Below are 25426 nucleotides of genomic sequence, written 5' to 3' on the forward strand. Positions count from 1 at the left end.
TTGCTAACATGTATTCATTACAAATCAATGCATACTAAAGGTAAATGTAACAAATATGCTGCAAGTAAGCATAAAATGTCAAATGCATTCATTTGATTGTGAGCAAAACCTACAGATATATATATTAAAAGTGCACGTAGCGAAGTCAACATAAGATGGGTTTAAAGCATCAAGAAACTAGCAGAGCAGTTGCCTATTAAGGCAAAGATAGTCGGGCAATCATAACCGCTCTATAGATGTAACAGCTGTATCATCACAAGTCCATTTGATTATCATTGCATAGTGACACCAAGTATAAAAAGGCATGAACTCTTGGAGGCTAGTACAAACGTCGGGTCAATGCTTAACACCGGAGACAACTTGAGAATGATGTACAACAATTGTTTTCTCTCTAGAAAACCTTGTTAACAGGAGCTAGAAAGGAGTAATGCCTTACAGCCGTTAACCATACGCTTAAACAAAATTACTAGTTAAAAAGGCAGATAACAATCGATAGTAAGTAAATGGCAAATAGATCAGATAGATGCTGGGTTGGCACATCATATTGAAGGCACTTCTCAAGTCTTATCCAGACTGCACCGGATGTTCTGTGTTCACTGGCGGACGCAGATGGGACAGTATGGTTGGGCTAGCGATTGCATCCAGTCGTTTATACACTGCAACAGCTTGGTAAAGTCAGCGTAAAATATAGTTGGAGTGCCGCAGTGAACACTCTCTTTTGGCTGTTCCTTAGTAAAACTACGGATAAATCTCAACACATAATAGCTGTATAGTATAGTATACATAAGAGAACAACTTCAAACATAGCAGCAAGCCATTACAAATATGCACAGACACGGCTGCTAATAAGAACTATTATAATCATAAACAATACTTGATGAACTCAAAATGAACTGACTCTGAATGATTGTGAAGAGAAGTTCTCTCACAAGAGAAGTTAAGTCACTAGCCTAAGAATTTAAAAAGTCAACCAACTTCTTAGGTCGATTTCTCATTAGCTGGATGCCAGAGTCACTCACAAAACCTTGAGGAGCTCTAATTTACATCTCATTAATATTAAACATTACTATTATTTTTTTGTTTCCGTAGTATGACTCATACGCTGCCATAAGCACAGTTAGCTATGTACCTCCTTCACCTTTCGTGGCCTCAGTGTACTGCAGATGTTTCAACAGCGGTACAGAGAGAAGGTTAATATAAAACTGACAATGATCCAAACGTTTTAAAGGGTGAACTATCAGCTTACAAGCGCCCCCCCTCCCCGAATTGGCAACAATATTTGTAAAACAAACATTGCTGGACCAACTTATTGTTGATCAAAGGCTAAATAAATTGAAGTTATTTGTACAAATGAAAAATTTCAGACACAGCATCTCCTACGATCACGTTCCTTGCCATTGCAAGGATGAACAAGCAAGCCAGTCTAGACTTGGCTTTCCAGGTAACGCAACACCTTGGAACAAAATAGTGTATCCGTGAGCTACAGTTGTTTTACATAAACTAGGTCGCAATATATAAACATCGTTTATTTTAAATGCAATATTCCATTTATGTAATATTGCATTTCAATATGCAATTATGCATTCAATTATGAAATTATAATGCGATATAATTCAATATACAAAATTGAAATGCATAAATATACATAACAAAAATAAATTTACAAACGTGGAATTTTCTTTTTTACAACGAACCCAGTTAATCACGAGTACGAATATTCAGATCAGATGAAGTCCAAACCAAACTTGTAGTACAGAAGTACATTCTCAGGCTTAAAATACTGGGACTGAAGTTGAAATATAAACTAAAATTCAACCAAGATAACATAAATTTACTTATTATATAGGAAATAAATACAATATGGTTAGAAAGCAGTTTAAATGTTCTGGTGTGATAATTTGGCTCATACATACACTGTAACAAATTAGTTTGTTTTGCGCATTTTCACTTATCGCCACGGACGCCGGTTCCCATTAACAGCAAAAAGCAAGGATCGCTGTAGTCCAATGGGGCGGACTTAAACTGTCGGTATGCATATGAAGTCTCACCTGTCGATGAAACGCATCATGGCCGCATGTCAACAGTGTCTTGTCTCCTACTTGAAGTGGATGCTGACAGATAGCACACGTGGTAACCTACATAGAACATGTATATTGTATCTCCTTGCAAATGCGTTAAAATAGAACAACCACACCTTACTACTATTAATAATATTTAAAAGATGACTTGCAACAAAATTCACATTACAGTTATTTGATATGAAAAGATTCACCATGTCTTACTCTGTTGTGTTGTAAGTGCAAAATATGTGAAAAGGTGATTACAAGCTCTTAAAAGCTCAAAAACTAACAGTTAATCGCAGCCACACGACACCGCCAAAGTTTGGATTCTCTTTCCAAAATGGCTCAAATATGACGTGGTTGTGGGAGATGGTTTCTGTTTACAATTTCATGCAACCTTATTCGTCGAAATATTTTCACAAATATACTTCACGCATTCAATAAAACCATGTCTATTGTTCTTACGCGTCTATTTTATCGTCATTGTAATGCTGTCACTTTTAGCACTGATCTCTTATAACTTATCGTAAAAATTCATTTAATTTGTTAACCTTACCTCGAAGGAGTACATATCATTATCTGATAACCATGACGAGCCTGTTGGTCACTTGTGATAATCGAAAAGTGCTGCAAAAATTATTTTCGAGGTATTGGGTCACATGATCAGATTACGACTTGACGATTAGTTCAAGCCGAAACAAAACTGTAAAGTAGCGAACATCTATATTTGATACAGGGTCTTCGGTAAAACCCAAAGTGTTTGTCATAAACTAGTGCTATGAAAAGTTTTATATTGAGCTTTGTATTGGCCTTTCAATTCACATGAGACCATCACGTGACAAGACAATAACCAAACTGTAATGACTACATCAGAGAAATAAAGAGATTCCAATCTACGGCGGCTTTTCGTTTTTGAGCTTTTAAGAGCTTGTAATCACATTTCCACATATTTTGCACCTACAACACAACAGAGTAAGACATGGTGAATCTTTTGATACCAAATAACTGTAATGTGAATTTTGTTGCAAGTCAACCTTTAATGACTACTACGTACTACCAGTTATAGTACATCCAACTTACTACTATAACTAAGGACTACTACTACTAGTAGTACTAATGATATGCAGGTGCCATGAACTAGTGTTGGGCTGATAAGGAGTTATCCGCTCTTACCGACACCGAGGAATGATCAGTATCCGGAAAACCAATCATTTTCGGTGACAGCAAGTTATCCGCGGCCGGTTTGATATGATCGGTATTTATCCGTAAAAGCCTATCAGTATATGGTTATCCGGATAGATTTTTGTACTTGACAGGTTACAGCATTACCAGCGACGTGATGCGCGGGAGAATCTCCTGCACAATGAGCTGCTTATGAAAGAGCTCATTTGACGTTTCGCGCACAATCGCTATGTAACGGAATGAGAGAGAAATGAGAAAAATCGCGCGTCAATTGATGTAATGGTTAATAGCAAAAACGCATCTTTGATGAACACGCTAATCAAAAAGAGTCTCTCAGCGCGCATTGGCAATCACAACGTTTTTCTCAGACATTCTGAACATACAACACATGCGAATTATATTATAACTCTTTATTCAACGAACATTACCACGCTTGCCTATAGGTATCTAGTATTATATTACGTTTTACATTCCATCAAATATAAAACGTATATTACGTTATATATTTGATGGAAAAAACCATATACCGAACTACAATACTGACAATACCGAACTACAATACCGACAATACCGAACTTTCTTAGTTGGTAAAGGATACCGAAGATGGTAAATACCGAGGACACCGACACCGGGAAAACCGATAAAAAAGTGCAAGGATATCCTATCCGGCACTAAATTATATACTGGTCCAACACTACCATTAACTATGTAAGTATTTTGTTTAGAAACTTCATGTTCTAGCTCCGCTTTAGAGAAATTCTCAACTTGACTCTGCAAGTTACTGTCTCACTAGCCACACCTACATCAACAAGCACCTGCTAACCAACAAGCACCTGCTAACCAACAAGCACCTGCTAACCAACAAGCACCTGCTAACCAACAAGCACCTGCTAACCAACAAGCACCTTCTAACCAACAAGCACCTGCTAACCAACAAGCACCTGCTAACCAACAAACAACTGCTAACCAACAAGCACCTGCTAACCAACAAACACCTGCTAACCAACAAGCACCTGCTAACCAACAAGCAAGCAATATACAATACAAACAATACACTGATTACCTGAGCAGGGAGAGGAGAAGCTTCCCTAAGCGTGGGTCTTGGTTTCAACTCGGCTTTAGAATGCGCATAGACACACTGCAAAAAATTCAAACGCTCAGTCATCTATTTAGCTCATGACTCCATCAACTAACATGAACTTACATAGACATATAATAACCACTACAACTTTTCAGCTTTCCACGTAGAAGCACTAAATAACTAATCATTTGTCTCTTCAACTGCAAAATAAAATATAACAAGTTTTACAGAAAACTGTTTTGTCTCAAGGAATTTGATAGATGATTATTGCTATTGCTAGGTTAACACTATAACGATACTAGTTTGTGCTTATATAGGATGCGCCTCTTGGTCACCACGGTCGTAGGGCTGAGCCTTCAAGACACCGAGGAAGGCCCCGCCCACCGTTAGGGCACTCGGGCTACCGAGAATAAACCATTAAAGAGAAATCGAGCGTAGAACAAAGGAAAAGGAGCGGAGCCTAAAACGAATGTAAAAGTATAAAAAGAAGAATTGATGGTTTTGACAGAGCAGTATGCGCACCCTCTCTGCATGCTTTGAATGTGGTTTATTGACTGTCATACCTGTAAATATATATATTTATTTAGTAAATGTATATATTTTATTGGCACTTAACACTCGATGTTGTTGTTTGACTGCCGTGTGGAGAGTAAAGGGAACCGACAGTTTCTTTTATAACACTAGCAAGCATATTCTGGCTGCTAATAAGCGAAATGTGTCCATATTTTCATTATCTGTTAAGGAAATCATTACCTTACTAGGATCCCTCTGGTGCTTGCAGCAAGAAGACATAGCGCGATCACATAACTCCCACTTTGGCATATCGAGAATCTCCTGGGGGCTGTGAGCGTAAGTGCACCCCCTCATAGCGCGTGTGCACGGTTTTCCTTCAGCCACTTGCGGGCACAGTGACGTCTTTGTCAAAAGATACCTGAGCTTTTTACGACACTCTTGATCATCACACGGCTCCGGGTGATCGTACTGATCACCGTTCGTCTGTAAGACAAGTGACTAGTAACTGAGGATTCATAGTTGCTAACAAGCACTAACTAACTGTGGTTCTGGGCACCAGTAAAGCATAAGTTACCACAGTAAACTCTAACACTTGTTCATCCTACATAGTTTTACTTCCTCTGACAAGGCCTTTAGTCGGCCAGACAAGTAGTTTACAATAATGCGCTGTTCAGCCTGACAATGTGTCTGATTGCCTATTGTTCTGCTCCAGAGAGAACATTGAGGATGCTGTCAGTTAGGATGGCCATGAAATGAAATCAGACTACCGATGTGCTGACCCTGAATAAGGCGGTAATTCAACTTTATATCGTAACTTTCAAGATCATAGTTATTTTTGGCTGGCTATAACCGGAAATCTCATGAATATGACACAACTGAGTGTCCTGCTAGATTTGGCATTCTGAGGTCAAGGATGATGCTCATACCACAATGATAATATTTAGTAGAATTGAAAGATGACTCATACTGACTGAGTGACTAAGCTATCAGGAGATACAGGAAAGCAAATATCATGGCTTGAACAACGATGACATAATATTGCCCTACATTTTATAGCAACAGTTGTACTAGAGGGAATAAGAACGCTCGCTCGTCAATGTGGGTTACTTAGGTCTAGTAGAACAGCAAGAGTGTAGCTTTAATTGATAGAAATATACTTTATATAAACACAAGGCTATGGAGACAAGGTTATGGAGACAAGGCAAAGGAGACAAGGCGATGGAGGCAAGGCGATGGAGGTAAGGGGATGGAGGCAAGGCGATGGAGGCAAGGCGATGGAGGCAAGGCGATGGAGGCAAGGCGATGGAAACAAGGCGATGGAAACAAGGGGATGGAGACAAGGCGATGGAGGCAAGGCGATGGAGGCAAGGCGATGTAGACAAGGGGATGAAGACAAGGCTATGGAGACAAGGCGTTGCAGGCAAGGCGATGGAGGCAAGGCGATAGAGGCAAGATGATGAAGGCAAGGCGATGGAGACAAGGCGATGGAGGCAAGGCGATGGAGGCAAGGCGATGGAGGCAAGACGATGAAGGCAAGGCGATGGAGACAAGGCGATGGAGACAAGGCGAAGGAGACAAGGCGATGGAGGCAAGGCGATGGAGGTAAGGGGATGGAGGCAAGGCGTTGGAGGCAAGGCGATGGAGACAAGGCTATGGAGACAAGGCGTTGAAGGCAAGGCGATGGAGGCAAGGCGGTGGAGGCAAGATGATGAAGGCAAGGAGACAAGGCGATGGAGGCAAGGCGATGGAAGCAAGGCGATGGAGACAAGGCGATGGAGACAAGGGGATGAAGACAAGGCTATGGAGACAAGGCGTTGAAGGCAAAGCGATAGAGGCAAGGCGATGGAGGCAAGGCGATGGAAACAAGGCGATGGAGACAAGGTGATGAAGGCAAGACGATGAAGGCAAGATGACGAAGGCAAGGCGATGGAGGCAAGGCGATGGAAACAAGGCGATGGAAACAAGGGGATGGAGACAAGGCGATGGAGGCAAGGCGATGGAGGCAAGGCGATGTAGACAAGGGGATGGAGACAAGTGGATGGAGACAAGGCTATGGAGACAAGGCTATGGAGACAAGGCGTTGCAGGCAAGGCGATGGAGGCAAGATGATGAAGGCAAGGCGATGGAGACAAGGCGATGGAGGCAAGGCGATGGAGACAAGGCGATGGAGACAAGGCGAAGGAGACAAGGGGATGGAGACAAGGTGATGAAGGCAAGACAATGAAGGCAAGATGACGAAGGCAAGGCGATGGAGGCAAGGCGATGGAAACAAGGCAATGGAAACAAGGGGATGGAGACAAGGCGATGGAGGCAAGGCGATGGAGGCAAGGCGATGTAGACAAGGGGATGGAGACAAGTGGATGGAGACAAGGCTATGGAGACAAGGCTATGGAGACAAGGCGTTGCAGGCAAGGCGATGGAGGCAAGATGATGAAGGCAAGGCGATGGAGACAAGGCGATGGAGGCAAGGCGATGGAGACAAGGCGATGGAGACAAGGCGAAGGAGACAAGGCGATGGAGGCAAGGCGATGGAGGTAAGGGGATGGAGGCAAGGCGATGGAGGCAAGGCGATGGAGACAAGGCGTTGAAGGCAAGGCGATGGAGGCAAGGCGGTGGAGGCAAGATGATGAAGGCAAGGAGACAAGGCGATGGAGGCAAGGCGATGGAAGCAAGGCAATGGAGACAAGGGGATGGAGACAAGGTGATGAAGGCAAGACAATGAAGGCAAGATGACGAAGGCAAGGCGATGGAGGCAAGGCGATGGAAACAAGGCAATGGAGACAAGGGGATGGAGACAAGGGGATGGAGACAAGGCTATGGAGACAAGGCGATGGAGGCAAGGCGATGTAGACAAGGCGATGGAGGCAAGGCGATGTAGACAAGGGGATGGAGAAAAGGCTAGGAAGACAAGGCTATGAAGACAAGACAAGTTGATGGAGGCAAGGTAATGGAGGCAAGATGATGAAGGCAAGGGGATGGAAACAAGGCGATGGAGACAAGGCTATGGAGACAAGGTGATGGAGACAAGGCTATGAACACAAGGGTATGGCGACATACTTCGAAACTAAACAGCAGGTTTTAATTCAAGACCATTTAACGAATATTGAATGCTGACTGTCAAACACTGACATCCAACTAAAAAACCAGGACAATCCATGAGCCTGTCCTAAGCTGTTATAGCGCTGTTTTGTTATGTTGCTAAAAACCTCTCAACAATATTGAACACCAATTTGCTGTACTTCAACTTTGTCACTTGAAAATATTGTCAAATTTATAAATGCCTCCAGACAGGAATTTATAAATGCCTCCAGACAGGAATTTATAAATGCCTCCAGACAGGAATTTATAAATGCCTCCACACAGGAATTTATAAATGCCTCCAGACAGGAATTTATAAATGCCTCCAGACAGGAATTTATAAATGCCTCCAGACAGGAATTTATAAATGCCTCCAGACAGGAATTTATAAATGCCTCCACACAGGAATTTATAAATGCCTCCAGACAGGAATTTATAAATGCCTCCAGACAGGAATTTATAAATGCCTCCAGACAGGAATTTATAAATGCCTCCACACAGGAAGCCTGACAGATAGTTTTTAAATATATAACATGACAAGAGAATCTATTATAACAGAACCTTCCACAGTATCTTACCGTATTCCCTTTAGCTATTTCATCTATAGCATGGGCAAACTTGCAAGAGTCCTTAAATGCACACCATTTGTTTGTAAGATAGAAATGACACATTCTGGTCTTGCTCTGTCCTGTATTACCTTGCTGGTGCTATAGAAGTAAAATAATAACACTATCAGACAAACATAATAATAATAATAACTACTATCAGACATAAAGACAGTAATAATAATAACTACTATCAGACATAAACACAGTAATAATAACTACTATCAGACATAAACACAATAATAATAACTACTATCAGACATAAACACAATAATAATAACTACTATCAGACAAACACAATAATCATAGCTGATATCAGAATTAACAGACATACCTGAACATTAGAGCCATTGTGGTTTACTCGTGGCGAGTTACCGTCATGAGCAAATCGACAGCTTGGACCAAATCCACAGTAACCCCTAGCATAGAACTCACACGGACGTTTTGTATTTTGCGTAGGTGTCAGCTGGCCCTACACAGTGTGTAAGTAGGTAAAACTTGCAAAAATGCCTCGTTAAAATGATACTGCATGAAAAGTGATTTTATGATCAGCAGAAGAGCACATTAATTGCAGAGTCCGTAAAGATAGATGTGGAGTAGGGACATTAGCAAGGAATGGCCAGTAACGCAAGTATAAAACCAAGGTAAAGGTTTAGATAGTTATGTGATGGTTCAAAGTTCTGTGACATGAACAAGCCATTCTGCAATCAGGTTGTGAACTTATACAAATAACTAGTGAAAATTGACCTGAGTGAGATGAGGGTCATAACATCTATGCAAAACTTTCCATCATTATTGAACCAACACCAGCTAATTAATTCTTTATTATGGATAATCTACAATCACTCATAGCAATAGCACTTGCTCGGCTAATGAAGCGGCTCATCACTCTATGTGTAGGTGTGTTGCCATGCCAATACACTGCTACAGTGACTCACAAGGGTGAGCGCCTTGACTGGATTCTCTCGTTTGATTGGCTCCTTTGATTCTGGCTTAAATATCATCGCTACCTTCGCTTCAGCATGCTTGTACACAACATCAAGATCTGTTATGCTGCCGATCTCCTGAGCTGACTTTTCAAGTGTTTCTTGAGCTAGCTTCCTACAGAGTTCAGGAGAGTGTTAAGTTTGTGTATTATGACTCTAAGCATGCGCAGGCAAGAGTACATGTACATGGAATGAACTAGACCTCTAGGAAATGAACTAGATCTCTGGAGAATGAACTAGACCTCTAGAGAATGAACTAGACCTCTAGAGAATGAACTAGATCTCTAGAGAATGTACTAGACCTCTTGAGAATGAACTAGACTTCTAGAGAATGAACTGGACCTCTAGAGAATGAACTGGACTTCTAGAGAATGAACTAGACTTCTAGAGAATGAACTAGACTTCTAGAGAATGAACTAGACTTCTAGAGAATGTACTAGACTTCTAGAGAATGAACTAGACTTCTAGATAATGAACTAGACTTCTAGAGAATCAACTAGACTTCTATAGAATGTAATAGGCCTCTAGACATTGAACTAGACCTCTAGAGAATGAACTAGACCTCTAGAGAATGAACTAGACATCTAGAGAATGAAATAGACATCTAGAAAATGTACTAGACCTCTAGAGAATGTACTAGACCTCTAGAGAATGAACTAGACATCTAGAGAATGAACTAGACATCTAGAGAATGTACTAGACCTCTAGAGAATGAACTAGATGTCTAGAGAATGTACTAGACCTCTAGAGAATGAACTAGACCTCTAGAGAATGAACTAGACGTCTAGAGAATGTACTAGACCTCTAGAGAATGTACTAGACCTCTAGAGAATGAACTAGACCTCTAGAGAATGAACTAGACGTCTATAGGTCTGCTGGTATTGTTCAATATTTTACATGAGGGAAGATGAAGATGCTTAAAATACGTCCACAACCATTAAAATGCTGAACAGGTAAAGAAAATTAATATAATGCGCATCTACTTACAAAGATAACTGCTTATGGTTTGATTTGAGCTGTTTGACGACAGCAAGCAAGTGTCCCTTTGTCCAATCAAGTGGCTCTTTTTGAAGTGCACCCTTTTCGTTTTCTGGATAGTAAGTGGTTAAAGGTTAACTTGCAACAAAATTCGCATTAGTTATTTGTTATTAAAAGATTCACCATGTCTTATTCTGCTGTGTTGTAAGTGCAAAATATGTGGAAATGTGATTACAACCTCTTAAAAGATAAAAAACGAACAATTAATCGCAGCCATCACGAAAACGCCATAGTTTGGAATCCCTTTATTTCGACGGCATATTCAACTCGACGTGGTTATTGTTTTGACACGTGATGTTATCACGTGAAATTAAAGGCCAATAAAAGGCTCAATATAAAATTTTTCACAGCACTAGTTTATGACAAACACTTCAGGTTTTACTGAAGACCCCCGTATCAAATATAGATGCTCGCTACTTTACAGTTATGGTTCAGTTTCGTCTAATCATCTAGTCGTAATCTGATCATGTGACCCATACTTCCTGCCAAATAGCGTGAACAATTTCTGCAGCATTTTTCGACTATCACAGGTGAACAACAGGTTCGTCATGTTTATCAGAGGATGATATGCCCTCCTTCGAGCTAAGGTTAAAAAATTAAACAAATTTTAACGGTAGGTTTTGAGATATCAGTGCTCAAAGTGACAGCATTACAATGATGATGAAAAGACGTGTAAGGACAATAGACATGGTTTTATTGAATGTGTAAATTATATTTGTGAAAATATTTCGACGAATGAGGTTGCATGAAAGTGTAAACAGAAACCATCGTGTTCAACTACATCCCATTTGAGCCGTTTTGGAAACGGATTCCAACCTACAACGTTTTCGTGATGGCTGCGACTAACTACTCGTTTTTGAGCTTTTAAGAGCTTGTAATCACATTTTCACCTATTTTGCACCTACAACACAGCAGAGGAAGACATGGTAATTCTTTTGATACCAAATAACTGTAATGTGAATTTTGTTGCAAGTCAACCTTTAACGTTATAGCATTACTTATTGAGACAGGGGGTAAGCTCCTATTAGCACCTATGATGATTTTACAATTACGTGGATTGTTACAGTTACAGTAGATTATACATTTGTAACAAATGTGAAAACATTTGTTACAAATGTGTTACAACGTTACAAGCACGTGTTACAAATGTTTTCACATTTGCAACATCAGATACATTCCCACTTCACATGCACACTCATAACCACCACAAACAATAATACTACGTACACATATCCATTGCCACTACATAAATACACACTTCATATACACATGAAGTGTGTTAACCATATACACCATATATGGTCAACCATATACAGTACACCCAAATAGTTTACCCACCAGGCATTGTATTCGTAAATTACCACATGCACACACATATTGTGACACACTTGCCCACGCATAGAGGTATACATCTCTATACAAAGACACATTTATTTACGTATGTATCCGCTCGATATACAACAGAACAGTAACAAACCTGATTTATCCTCCTTCTCATTAACGCTGATGTAGTTGATCTGTTCAGGAACCTCTACAATTGAAAGATTACCACGATTGCTTTGGAAACACTGAAAACAAACAGAGATGGTGAGCAATAACCTATCTTGTAAGCTCTCTAGATAAAACAAAAGGACATTAGTCTAGTTAACAAAACTAACTTTCACCATAGAGCCTCTTCTCTTCCAACTTACTCATGCTCTTGGAGACCTCATGCATCAGTTTTTCTGGTGGCTTTGTTTTAATCTCTTCTGACTTTGTTTTAACCTCTGCTGATTTTGAAGATGCTGGTTTCTGGTAACTAGACATCTAAATAACCAAAATTTAGGAATGATCAATATGGAGGAATAGTCGATATGGAGGAATAACCAATATGGAGGAATAGTCAATATGGAAGAATAACCAATATGGAGGAATAATCAATATGGAGGAATAAACAATATGGAGGAACAACCAATATGGAGGAATAACCAATATGGAGGAATAACCAACACGGAGGAATAACCAATATGGAGGAATAATCAATATGGAGGAATAGTCAATATGGAAGAATAACCAACATGGAGGAATAATCAATATGGAGGAATAGTCAATATGGAAGAATAACCAATATGAAGGAATAATCAATACGGAGGAATAACCAATATGGAGGAACAACCAATATGGAGGAATAACCAATATGGAGGAATAACCAATATGGAGGAACAACCGTATGCAGGAATAACCTATATGAAGGAATAACCAATATGGAGGAATAACCAATATAGAGGAATAATCAATATAGAGGAATAACCAATATGGAGGAATAACCAATATGGAGGAATAGTCAATATGGAGGAATAGCCAACACGGAGGAATAATCAATATAGAGGAATAATCAATATAGAGGAATAACAAATGATATACAGCTCCCCAAGGATAGGCGACGGCTATCATATGGGCGGGGTTTAATGATCGTGCTCTGTTAGGATTGTGCTAGCCTGGGTTTCAGAGCTAACACAATTCTCGCGGGGCGGTTGCGTTGCCTTGTTAGGTTTTGGAAAACACAACTCGCTGTTAACATGTCATTAGCTCATTCAGTCAGTAGGCCCCGCGGTTCACAATAGCAAACCTTGAATTTCTACAATGTAGGGGTAACACCTAACTAAAAAATGGATCCATGGAAAATAAAACATTTCAAATTATCTACTTTTATTAATTTTGAAATATGTAGGTGTTGTAGTGTATGCTTAAAGTTAAATATAATTTACCCAAAATCACCCAAACAATGGTCTTTTCTTCCTAGTTTTTGATTAATATTTTGCCACCCCTAATATAAAATGACAAAGTCTTTCATCGTTGTCACATTGTTTCATCTGGCCAACAAGATGGGACAGCAGGCAAAGCTGTGGAGTGTAGTTTTCATACTCAAAATCTAAATATAAAACCGAATTTGGGCTATTTTATGATTGCGGCTATTAATATTGTGAATGGCAACTGACTGATCATGACGGTGACAATATTGGGCAACTATATTTATTTGAAAACAAAATGAAACCAACAGATCAATAAAATAACCACTATTGTTCATAATATTTGTAAATTTACAAGGGGTTTTATTCAGCGTATTTGTTTGTTCGGGTGCTGTGTTCGAGTTCATCCCAACAGAGCTCAATCATGAAGCCCCGTGCACATGATGCCTGTCGCCTATCCTTGTGGGGGCTGTATATCATTGGAATAACCAATATGGAGGAATAACCAATATATAGAGGAATAACCAATATGGAGGAATAACCAATATGGAGGAACAACCAATATGGAGGAACAACCAATATGGAGGAATACTGCTACAACGCAACTGAAAAACAATGTCAGTGAGAGAGAACAAACTCTCTCATAGTAATAAATCACAAACGTCTACCCTTTCTCTTAGTAGTAGTCATAACAAGGATGACTGCAGACAACTACTAGCTTTCCATACAGTGATGGTGTAGTGATAGCTGTGTGTGCCAGTGCCTAAGCGCCACGCTGGACCGACAAGCAGATCATGTTTCCATAGGGTGCTATAGAAGAGCAATTGTGCGACGCCTCATGTCAAGGTCAAACAAGGCTATGTGTACTCGCAAGTGTGATACTATTGGTCGCTGAGGCTATTTCTATGGCACAAAAATGGTGCACTGCATGGTTGTTTCGTTTCCACCCAGCGACACTGAATCACGACAGGGTGATGGCAACACATCTGCTTCCCTGATGGCTTCGCGGCGCCATAAGAGGGTTTGCCAATACATTATCGCTGTATGGAGACTTAGTAATTCTGTTGCTGGAAGGTCTCATTTAGTCCTTTACTAAGGAAAAGAAGTGCCACTAGGGTCTAAAACATTTTAACTAAAATAAAAAGGGAGGAGCCTGATATATTTATATAAAACTTATTTATGCAGCCAACCAAGCTCAGTTTGTGTCGTACATGTTCATTGGAAAATGGTCCTCCTGCATATCACATAATAAAGTCTAAAGCACTGTACAGCGTTGATAAGGATAACTAAAACCAACCGTATCCTCTTTTGCTGACTTCTTATGTTTCTGGCCGGGGTCTGGTGTATGCAGAGCCAGCTTTGGGTCGTATGCATCGCCGTCTGCAATTTAAAGTATAGGATGTCGAACAAATGTAAGACAAGAAGCGCCAACCCAGTTATCGCACGTAAGAAGACTTTACTGATATTCGCTGTTCCTTAAACTCGTACTTGCACATAGAATAAGCCATTTGCCACCATATATAGACTTCTTTACTGAGGTTACAGCAGCATATATAGACTTCTTTACTGAGGTTACAGCAGCATATATAGACTTCTTAACTGAGGTTGCAGAACTCAATAGCAGCTAAGTGAGCTGTTTATATATAGACTTCTTTACTGAGGTTACAGCAGCATATATAGACTTCTTAACTGAGGTTGCAGAACTCAATAGCAACTAAGTGAGCTGTTTATATTAGCTTAAAACGTACGAGCCTAACTTTTTTAGTGTCAATCCGATAGGCGATGAAGAGCGGGAGACTAAAGCAAGGACAAATATTACCTGATGAGAGCAGATCTATCTGCTTGAAAAAGCTAAAAAGCTCTATAAGAAAGGGGAAATAATTTGAAGATAAACTACGGACCAGTTGAGTACAAAACCGAGCGAAACAGGCAAAGGAACGTAACCTGGTACAAGCCAAATAAGTTCTCATGTAAAAAATAACAGGCAAGTCACAAAACCGGTGAAAACTGTCACACGCTGATAAAAATTTTTTACTTACAAAGCACTAAATATTAGCTATTCATGCATAGTTTCTAAACTAGCATAGTGTAGATGCACACAAAAAAAGAGTAATGAATAAAAACAACCAGCCAACTAAAAATTCTAGCAAGTGCTGGAATGAAGAAGAATGCAGACTAGACAGCATTTGTTTAGTGAAAAGTATTGTGTACTAGGCAAATAATCACAACTACGAAAGCAATAACCAACTCCAAAGAAGCATATTTGAGTCTGTGTGAAACATGTGTGAGTCTGGGTGAAACAAGTGTGAGTCTGTGTGAAACACGTGTGAGTCTGTGTAAAACATATGTGAGTCTGTGTGAAACAAATTTACAACCAGATTCGTCAACCGCAAGTAGCAAAAAACTTCAAACAGAACTCGGCAAACGCTTATGAAAAAGAAAAAAACAATAAACGTATGAAAAAATGAACAATGTACATTATATTTTAACTGTTCTAAAGGATACAGCCTATGCGTACACACCAAAAAATCTACCATAACATGTAAATCGGAGTTGTGCTCTCCAAACAAATAAGCGACTTATCATCTCAGGGTAGGCATTTGAGCAGTTACACGTTCAGTCATGATAAATAACAGTGACTGGTTACACATTGGCACAGAATCAAGGCATCGTATAAATGTAGTCTCTTTTAAGAGCCTGACAATCGCACTAACAAAAAACAATCCATTTTGCTAAAACGTGCTTCACTTATTCTACACACAGTTACCCAAACATACATGTATGTATACTATACTCATACATATGATATCAACGTATGTACAATAAACGCACATGTATATTATACATATAGGTATGTACCATATACACATACAAATAATATACATGTAAAGATAATACAGATAATATACACATATGTATAATATAAAACATATGTATAATATACACATATGTATAATATACACATATGTACAATATATACATACAGATAATATACACATCCATATAATATACACATATGTATAATATATACATATGTATAATATGCACGTAACATGTATTGACAAAACTTGATTCTTCCTTGTAATCTCATCGGCTGCATAGACCTACGTACATAGAACTAGTTGTTGTGATGAACTCGGAACTAGTCTTCCTTTACCCCTTTGTATTCTACATCCGGCTGGCACTCTCGCTAGCAGAAAATTGGTTCTTGACGAAACATGTTTACCAGTCACAACATTCACACTGGTTACAAGACAGCAGATTGTATTATCCCATGCGCTCAAACCAGCCTCCTGGTCATGTGACCGAGGGCAGGAATGTCAGAATTGTGAAAAGAGATTGGTAGAGTGAGATGTTGTCAATATATAAAGGTCAAGGCCAGGTTGTGACAGCAGAGCATAGGCCGGTCGAGCACACCAGGAAATAAGTAGCCAGACCTGTGAGTGGGTAACCTGAGGCCACTAGTCCATTGCTAGTGGATTAGCCGAGCTGTTAATATGAATGGCCGACTATACAATCTATTGATACAGGGTAGCAAAGTCATATCAATTTATTGATTTAGCTACACTTCAGCAAGCAGCTACTTGTAGTTGATGAAAGCAAAAGGATTCCTAATTAGCCAGTGCTAGCGGCTATTGTGTTGATCAGGGAATTCCCCGACCTGAAAGGAAAATCTCCCGCGCAACTGTATTGTATCCGCGCAACTATATTGTATCCTTATGTTAAGAGCCTGCATGGGTATGTTACTAACCATGATGTCGAGTGTGAAGTGGTCTATCATTACAGTGGCCATTCACTGCCTGCAAGTATAAACAATGCATTAATAGATTAATATTACTAATCATGACAAACACGAATACCAAATTTCTGGAACAAGGTAGTAGAGAATGGTGACACAGCCTAGGGAAGGTAAAACAGACTTAGCGGGGAAGGCAACATAACCTTAGGTTGAGTCACATAACACAACCTGAGAAGGGGTTCAGGCAACACATTTAGGAGCGTACAGTAACAAAGCCTTAAGAGGGGAGGACATATAATGCAACCACAAGGGAGTTAAGTAATACTTCCTTAGAGAAGAGGAGTCAAGTAACACGGTCTTTCAGTCTAGAAGTATTGCAAAGGATTAGCCATCTAAATTAAAGCGTGCAATGTGTGCCCATGATGTATGCATAAGGTTGCCAATGTTACACTACTCTCTGCACACATTACAGACCTTGTGAAACAGTATATCTCAAAAGTGAACTCTTATGCTGGTCAATAAACTTGAGAACTGACAGCGAAAAGAGTTCAGTCTAATAGATTTATTCTTTATCACTCAATGTAGTTAATTAGCGTGGAACAAGAACTTAATCACTTAGATAAAGAAGTGCATAAATACATACATACTGCATGTTAAAACAAACTAACCGCCTTCTCTTTTAAAAATTAGAAGCTTAACCTTCTTTTTGATTCAACAACAGGCGCTGCTAGGATTTAATCCTATCTTTAGAAAAAAAACGTACTTCTGTAGATACATTTAGTATAACGCAAGTGTCAGCATATGGGTAGCCATATATAAAATGATAGCAACATTAAATGCAGCAGCCTTTAGATAAACATATAGGCTAGTCCTGTAACAAAAGGCATTTTTTGTGAGAGCAAAATTTACAATAAGCTTGCGAAACTCAATAATCAAGTTTTAAACGATGTTCTAAAATATGTATACAGCTTCAAAATGTTAAAATGGGAACTTGTATGTTGCAGATATGCTGGTCTGTGAGCCTTTTGTGCTGCCACACTTTTGCATTTCTCTACGTAATGTAGTTTTTCCTTTATTTATAATATATATACACTTCTTCCTTATGCATCATAGCTTTCCTCTTCCCGTTCTCAGTGTAACCCACTTCTTTCCTGGCCAGAAATATCTGCCTCTGCCTTGTAAGTGTCATCTGCCTTTCCTCTTGTCAGTGTATCTTCCATGCAGTGTACACCATGCCTTGATCTGTATAACCTACCCATGCCTTGATCTGTAAAACCTACCCATGCCTTGATCTGTATAACCTACCCATGCCTTGATCTGTATAACCTACCCACGCCTTGATCTGTATAACCTACCCACGCATTGATCTGTATAACCTACCCATGCATTGATCTGTATAACCTACCCACGCATTGATCTGTATAACCTACCCATGCATTGATCTGTATAACCTACCCATGCATTGATCTGTATAACCTACCTATCACCGTTTCTGTATAACCTACCTATCACCTTGTCTGTGTAACATACCTATGAACTTGTCTGTGTAACCTACCTATCACCTTGTCTGTGTAACCTACCACAGCTTTCCTGAGTTTCACTTACCTCAGAATTTGTCACTTCTCCATGATCTGTATTTTCATCACCCCCTGCTAAATTATAAAAACTGGCACTAGGATATCGCAGTTACTTTGCAGAGAATCAGAAAGTGGTTGCAAATGAAACATGCATCTATGTCACACAGGTAATGAGGGAGAGAGTAGAGAGTTGAAATCTTCTTAGCACAAGATAAGTGTACAATTCCAATTATATTACTGGTAAGGAAATACATGTTTTGAAGGTTTATAATAAAACATGTATGCATCACGGTATACACAAGGTATACACAAGGTATACACAAGGTATATCAAAAAACAAAGAGAACATTTCACTGAAGTAAATCAATTAAACCAATATATTGTCCATCAGACAATTAACAAAATAAAGAGATATGACTAGAGACACAACTGACAGCATCAAGAGATATGATTAAAGAAATACAACTAACAGTATCAAGAGATATGACTAAAGACAGACAACTAACAGTATCAAGAGATGTGACTAAAGACAGACAATTAACAGCATCAAGAGATATGACTAAAGACAGACAACTAACAGTATCAAGAGATGTGATTAAAGACAGACAACTAACAGAATCAAGAGATGTGACTAGAGACAGACAATTAACAGTATCAAGAGATATGACTAGAGACAGACAACTAACAGCATCAAGAGATATGATTAAAGACAGACAACTAACAGTATCAAGAGATATGACTAAAGACAGACAACTAACAGTATCAAGAGATGTGATTAAAGACAGACAACTAACGGAATCAAGAGATATGACTAAAGACAGACAACTAACAGTATCAGAAGATATGACTAAAGACAGACAATTAACAGTATCAAGACATAGGACTAGAGACAGACAACTAACAGTATCAAGAGATGTGACTAGAGACAGACAACTAACAGTATCAAGAGATATGACTAAAGACAGACAACTAACAGTATCAGAAGATATGACTAAAGACAGACAATTAACAGTATCAAGAGATTTGACTAGAGACAGACAACTAACAGCATCAAGAGATGTGACTAGAGACAGACAACTAACAGTATCAAGAGATATGACTAAAGACAGACAACTAACAGCATCAGAAGATATGGCTAAAGACAGACAATTAACAGTATCAAGAAATGTGACTAAAGACAGTCAATTAACAGTAGCAAGAGATATGACTAGAGACAGCCAACTAACAGTATCAAGAGATATGGCTAAAGACAGTCAATTAACAGCATCAAGAGATATGATTAAAGGCTTTCTGAATTCGTACCAAAGCTCTAACATTCCTATCCCTGAACACAGTGTGACCGAGACGTAATATCACCAAAGTGCAAGTGCTGACACAATGTATAAACGAGGAAAACAGAGTGTTGAGTTTGAAGCTTTAAAATGAAAGAGTCCCCAAATTGGACTTCTTTGATTCTAACCTCAGGTGTTTGTTTCACTAAAAACAACTCACCACTTATAAATAGGTTTCGTAAAGCGCTCCATGCATCATCTTTTTTATTGTCTTTCTCCTTCTTTTCACCCAATTTTTGTTGTAAAAGAAGGTGAACTTCATATGTTGTCTTATCAATGGTCAGATGAGGTAGATCATCCAAATGAAGGCCAGTATCTAGAGCTCTTCTGTATAAATCGTAGATTTCCTGCAAAACACTTGTCCATTGTATTTGTTTAGCCACTATGATGTCGTATGTCTACAGAATAGTCATACTGTGTAAAGATTTCTCATTTGTATAAATATAAAGTAACTGTAAATGGAATAGAACACGGATGTCTTGCCTAAGTTATAGCGCTGAGAGAACCACCATGCTTACCAAATGCACAAGGAAACATACAACTAACTTTTCATTCAGAATAAACTAGGACGCTCTACTACTTGTTTAGAGTGATAACACTTAAGCGTCCCTAAGGGGGTAGCCAGTGCTTCGAGTGGGAGTAGACAAATGGTAGCCCTAATGGTGAGACCTGCAACCACAATGGGTCAGCAAGTACCCTCTGTGAGGTAGCTACTAGCTAGTTCACCTAGTGTGATAACCAGTGCACGTAGTTAAGTAACCTGTGCCCTCAGTGGGCCATACAAAGCTCAAAACAAGAGGCACTTCTGGTAAGACCAATGAGGCCTGGTAAATAAGTCCCAAGCTTTGTCGCATTTTTTCTCAATAGTTCTATCTATGTGTCTTGACCAGTTTAGTGTACTATCCATTGTAACGCCTAAAAATTTTATGTTATCCGTCATTTGTATGTTTTGTCCATTCATGGAAATGTTTTTTGTTAATTGAACTTTATTTTGTGGATTTTAAATAACTATGAAATTAGTCTTGTCAACATTCAATTTTTGTTTTGATCACACCAATTTTTTATTACATCTAATTGTTGTTTATTATAGCTATATCTTTATACAAGTTTTTAGCAGTATAAAATAAGTTAGTATCATCAACAAACAAAATGGTTTTAAATTTATCTGTACTCTTTACAAGATCATTTATATATAACAAAAATGGTGTTGGTCCAAGGATGGGTTCTTGTGGGATATTTTTTGAGTCATTATAGCACTTTGAAGACGATTTGATAACTATTTTTGAATTAATTCTAAACCCGAATGAGAAAAATATATTTGCTTAAGCTTATTTATCAAAATAGAGTGATCTATTGTATCAAAAGCCTTTGAGAAGTCAATGAATATACATGTACCTAAAACAGATAGACTATTTTTTCAAGCTGCAAGTAAATTGTTTATAAATTCTTCACGAGTTCCTTCCCTTTCTGAAATCCAAACTGAGTTTCCACAATAATGTTTTCTTTAATAGTGTAGTTATGGATTCGTTGGTTAATAAAATGCTGAAAAACTTTTGAAAGAACCGGCAGAATAGAAATAGGTCTATAGTTATTAGATAACAGCTTAATGCCTTGGTTTTTAAATATGGGCAAAACTTTAGCACATTTTATTTTTTGTGGGGAAACACACTGCTTTATGCTCATGCTGAATATGTAAGCCAAAGGTTTTGATAACTCAAATGAACATGCTCTCACTAATTTTGCGGGAAGTACATCTATGCTTTCTGCTTTGTGTTCATTTAGATTTGCAATAACTTTCTGAATAGTACACTCATGAACTTGTAAAAAATTAAAATCTGGGAATATATCTATCCCTGAAGCTTGTCATCAGACAAGCTTCAGGGATAAATACCGTTCTCATCGAATAGTATTGTCAATTCCATCCACCGGGCTGACTCATGGTTTTTATATCCTCAACAGAGATATCTGCTGTAGCGTTAAACAACTAGCACGCTTTGATGTTTGCTTTGTATGTGAAAACCACCATATGTTGAAGTGAACATTCTTATAAGGATACAATTATGTATTCTGATAAACTCGTTCCATAGCTAAAAAACTTAACGATAAATACTTCTGGTAATATAGTTATAGTAGAAAACATATGCATTACATAAAACTACTAAGGAATAAATTTAAAAATGAATTAAAAAGCTAGATAAAGTATTAATGAATGAAGAGGTTTTTTATGAAAAGAGAGTAGTTCATCATTTATTCCATCTTTACATTACAGACAGGTTAATCGAGGTTTACTCAAGGCAATACAGGAGATGAACAGAGCATAGGCAGACGTAGTTCCATATGTACGTTACAGACAGGTTAATCAAGGTTTACTCAAGGCAATACAGGAGATAAACAGAAGATAGACAGACGTAGTTCCATATGTACACTACAGACAGGTTAATCGAGGTTTACTCAAGGCAATACAGAAGATGAACAGAGCATAGGCAGACGTAGTGATAGAAGTACGGAGCTACTCTAACTTGTATTACATAAACTTTAAATTACCGTATAACATCAACTTATTTGTAGTTTGTGTTTTTATATTAATACTAGTTGAATGCCCGGGTAATAAACAAGCTTTTGGACAGAAAATTTATTTTTATATAACATATGTACAACATTTACCATTCTAACTTTTAAATTTTATATTATGGGAAAAGTATTTTGTGCACTTTAAATAAATTAAGAGGAAAAAAAACAACTGTAATGGTTTTCAAACACTTTCAAACAACTGTAACCTTTAAATTTCATATATCAAGAAAAAAGTGTTTTGTTGAAATAAATTGGGAGAAAAAATAAAACTGTAAAGGTATTTAAAGGTAAATGTGAAATCATTAGCAAGTAGTGGCTAAATGTAGTCTGTTTTGCTACAATTACAATGAAAAATTATTTGGTATACGATTATATGATGTTAGTTCGTTTTAGTGTTGGCATCCTAAGGCGAAAATATTGTATAGACATATAGAGTGGTATAGATATCCATAGTAATTATCTAATGCAATCACTGCCTAGTAAAAATCATCACAATCTTCATCATTAAAAAACAGTAGCAAAACAATTTGTTAAAGGTTGACTTGCAACAAAATTCACATTACAGTTACATGTATTTGGTATCATAAGATTCACCATGTCTTACTCTGTTGTGTTGTAGGTGCCAAATATGTGGAAATGTGATTACAAGCTCTTAAAAGCTCAAAACGAACAGTTAATCGCAGCCACGCGAGACCGCCGTAGTTTGGATTCTCTTTCCAGAACGGCTCAAATGTGACGCATTTGTGAGAGATGGTTTCTGTTTACACTTCATGCAACCTTATTCGTCGAAATATTTTCACAAATATACTTCACGCATTCAATAAAACCATGTCTATTGTTCTTATGCGTCTATTTTATCGTCATTGTAATGCTGTCACTTTTAGCAGTGATATCTTATAACTTACCGTAAAAATTCATTTAACTTTTTAACCTTACCTCGAAGGAGTACATATCATTGTCTGATAATCATGACGAGCCTGTTGGTCACCTGTGATAATCGAAAAGGGCTGCAAAGATTATTTGCGAAGTATTGGGTCACATGATCAGATTACGACTTGCCGATTAGACCAGGCCGAAACAAAACTGTAAAGTAGCGAACATCTATATTTGATATGGGGTCTTCGGTAAAACCCGAAGTGTTTGTCATAAACTAGTACTACGATAAGTTTTATATTGAACTTTGTATTGGCCTTTCAATTCACGTGAGAACGTACGTGACACGACGATAACCAAATTTCGTGGCTACGTCATCGAAATAAGGAGATTCCAATCTACAGCGGCTTTTCGTTTTTGAGCTTTTAAGAGCTTGTAATCACATTTCCACACATTTGGCACCTACAACACAACAGAGTAAGACATGGTGAATCTTTTGATACCAAATAACTGTAATATGAATTTTGTTGCAAGGCAACCTTTAACCTTAATAACTATAGTCACCTACATTACCTTTAGTGCATTTTGTGGTTATGATCTGCAAGAAAATGTAATATTACAATGTACTGCATGCAGAGTTATTACCTTCAAGACAGACATGTAACATAAAGGGTGAATCTAACTTACATGAATTTAGCTTACTACAAAAATACTTGACTTAAGTTTTAGTATGCATTTTAGTAATCTTTTAACTAAAATTTTATCACTTAGCTGTTTGCTAAGTGATAAAATTTTTACCGTAACGGATGATGCTGAACTGAGATACAATTGCCAAATTTTAATTTCGAGGGAAATGTTAATTAATATTGTTTGGCGGAAAACAAATTAGTTTTAGTATGGTATGGATGAAAAAGAATCGTGTTTCATAGTTTCAATTAACACGTCATTTAGCGCATGCAATCGAGAAAAGGGTATACGGTGTGTGATAAGAGCGATAGAATCGTAAGAACAGCGTAGCTTGGCGGCTAATTGCACGATTCAAAACTTGTGGTTTCAACCTTTGTGAGTTCATATCCAGCAGAATGTGAGCATTTAATTCCAAGGCTTTAATAGCTATAGCCGGACATACCGAAAGACATACACACAAACTGAGATTTATATATATAAATTCTTTACATACATGTATTGTCTTCCATTATCCTGGCAAGTCTTTTCATTTTTACTATTAATTATACTTTGTTCTTTGCATCAGTTTTACCTTCTTCCTCAAAAACACTAATAGACAATTGCCGTCAATCAAACCAGAGTATACAGTAAAAGAAATAAAACTTTGGAGAGTATTAGTAGTTAGTACAGTTGGATGTTTGATTCTCCTTGTCCAAACGCTTTAGCATAATGATATTGTAAAAGCATAATCTCAGCTTAGCATTAATCTCACCTCTTTCGCGTTGATATCTTGTTCTATTTCAGCAGTTCTTTCTTTAAATTCTCTTTCGTTTTTTGATAGATCTCCCGTGGCCCCATCATACGCTTTTCGTTTTTTCACAAATGAATCTTCTATAGCTTTCTGGCTGTCTCTTAAATTACCTATGAATGACTCTATTTGAAGCTCTAACAATTTCTTCTGCAAACAAGAGGAATAAGGACATAGCAATTCAGGAGTAACTGAAGCATTTAGAGGTAGTTTAATTTGTCCTGTTGTAACAATATTTTCATGTGTTTCTCTAACCTTTTGTTTGGTGTATGAGGTAAAATACCACGAAAGTTTATTGTAGAATACTGAGTACTATAAGAGTATATTGTGGAATAACCATTAAACAAACAAGGTCCACTCAGTTAACTTTACGCTTTTTGTTAGCTCTGCACTGGCTTCTATCTCTCCAGTGACCCATCTGCCACTCACTAACATCTACAAAGTTCATATAAACCTACCTCTGCCCTCATGGCTCGATCATTGGCAATAACAAGTTCATTTTGAAGGAATTCAACCAATTCTATCGTTTTATCGGACATCGCTTCACCCATCGCCTCTTCGTTACTATACAACTCACTTTTCTTCTACT

At 38.1% G+C, this 25426-nt stretch overlaps 1 protein-coding gene across 1 annotated transcript; it reads right to left on the reverse strand.

The window, feature by feature from the left end:
- LOC137387380 (uncharacterized) lies at positions 1-25426 on the reverse strand. The gene is made up of 16 exons (XM_068073790.1): positions 25296-25426; positions 24802-24987; positions 20080-20266; positions 18617-18663; positions 17024-17072; positions 14570-14652; positions 12235-12349; positions 12021-12074; positions 10493-10595; positions 9458-9620; positions 8854-8991; positions 8493-8621; positions 5077-5319; positions 4306-4380; positions 2049-2135; positions 1-656 (listed from the first exon to the last, which is right to left on the reverse strand). The coding sequence occupies exons 1-16, from the start codon at positions 25386-25388 to the stop codon at positions 594-596; spliced, it is 1815 nt and encodes a 604-aa protein (XP_067929891.1). The 5' UTR covers positions 25389-25426; the 3' UTR covers positions 1-593.

Source organism: Watersipora subatra, chromosome 2, assembly GCF_963576615.1.
Source record: "Watersipora subatra chromosome 2, tzWatSuba1.1, whole genome shotgun sequence".
In the NCBI taxonomy this organism is placed as follows: domain Eukaryota; kingdom Metazoa; phylum Bryozoa; class Gymnolaemata; order Cheilostomatida; family Watersiporidae; genus Watersipora; species Watersipora subatra.

Coding starts and splice junctions, on each gene's coding strand:
- LOC137387380 (XM_068073790.1), bottom strand. CDS start 25,388: ATGGGTGAAGCGATGTCCGATAAAACGATAGAATTGGTTGAATTCCTT. Junction 4,381..5,076: donor ACCAGAGGGATCCTAGTAAG/GTAATGATTTCC, acceptor AATTTTTTGCAG/TGTGTCTATGCGCATTCTAA. Junction 657..2,048: donor ATGATGCGTTTCATCGACAG/GTGAGACTTCAT, acceptor AAGCTGTTGCAG/TGTATAAACGACTGGATGCA.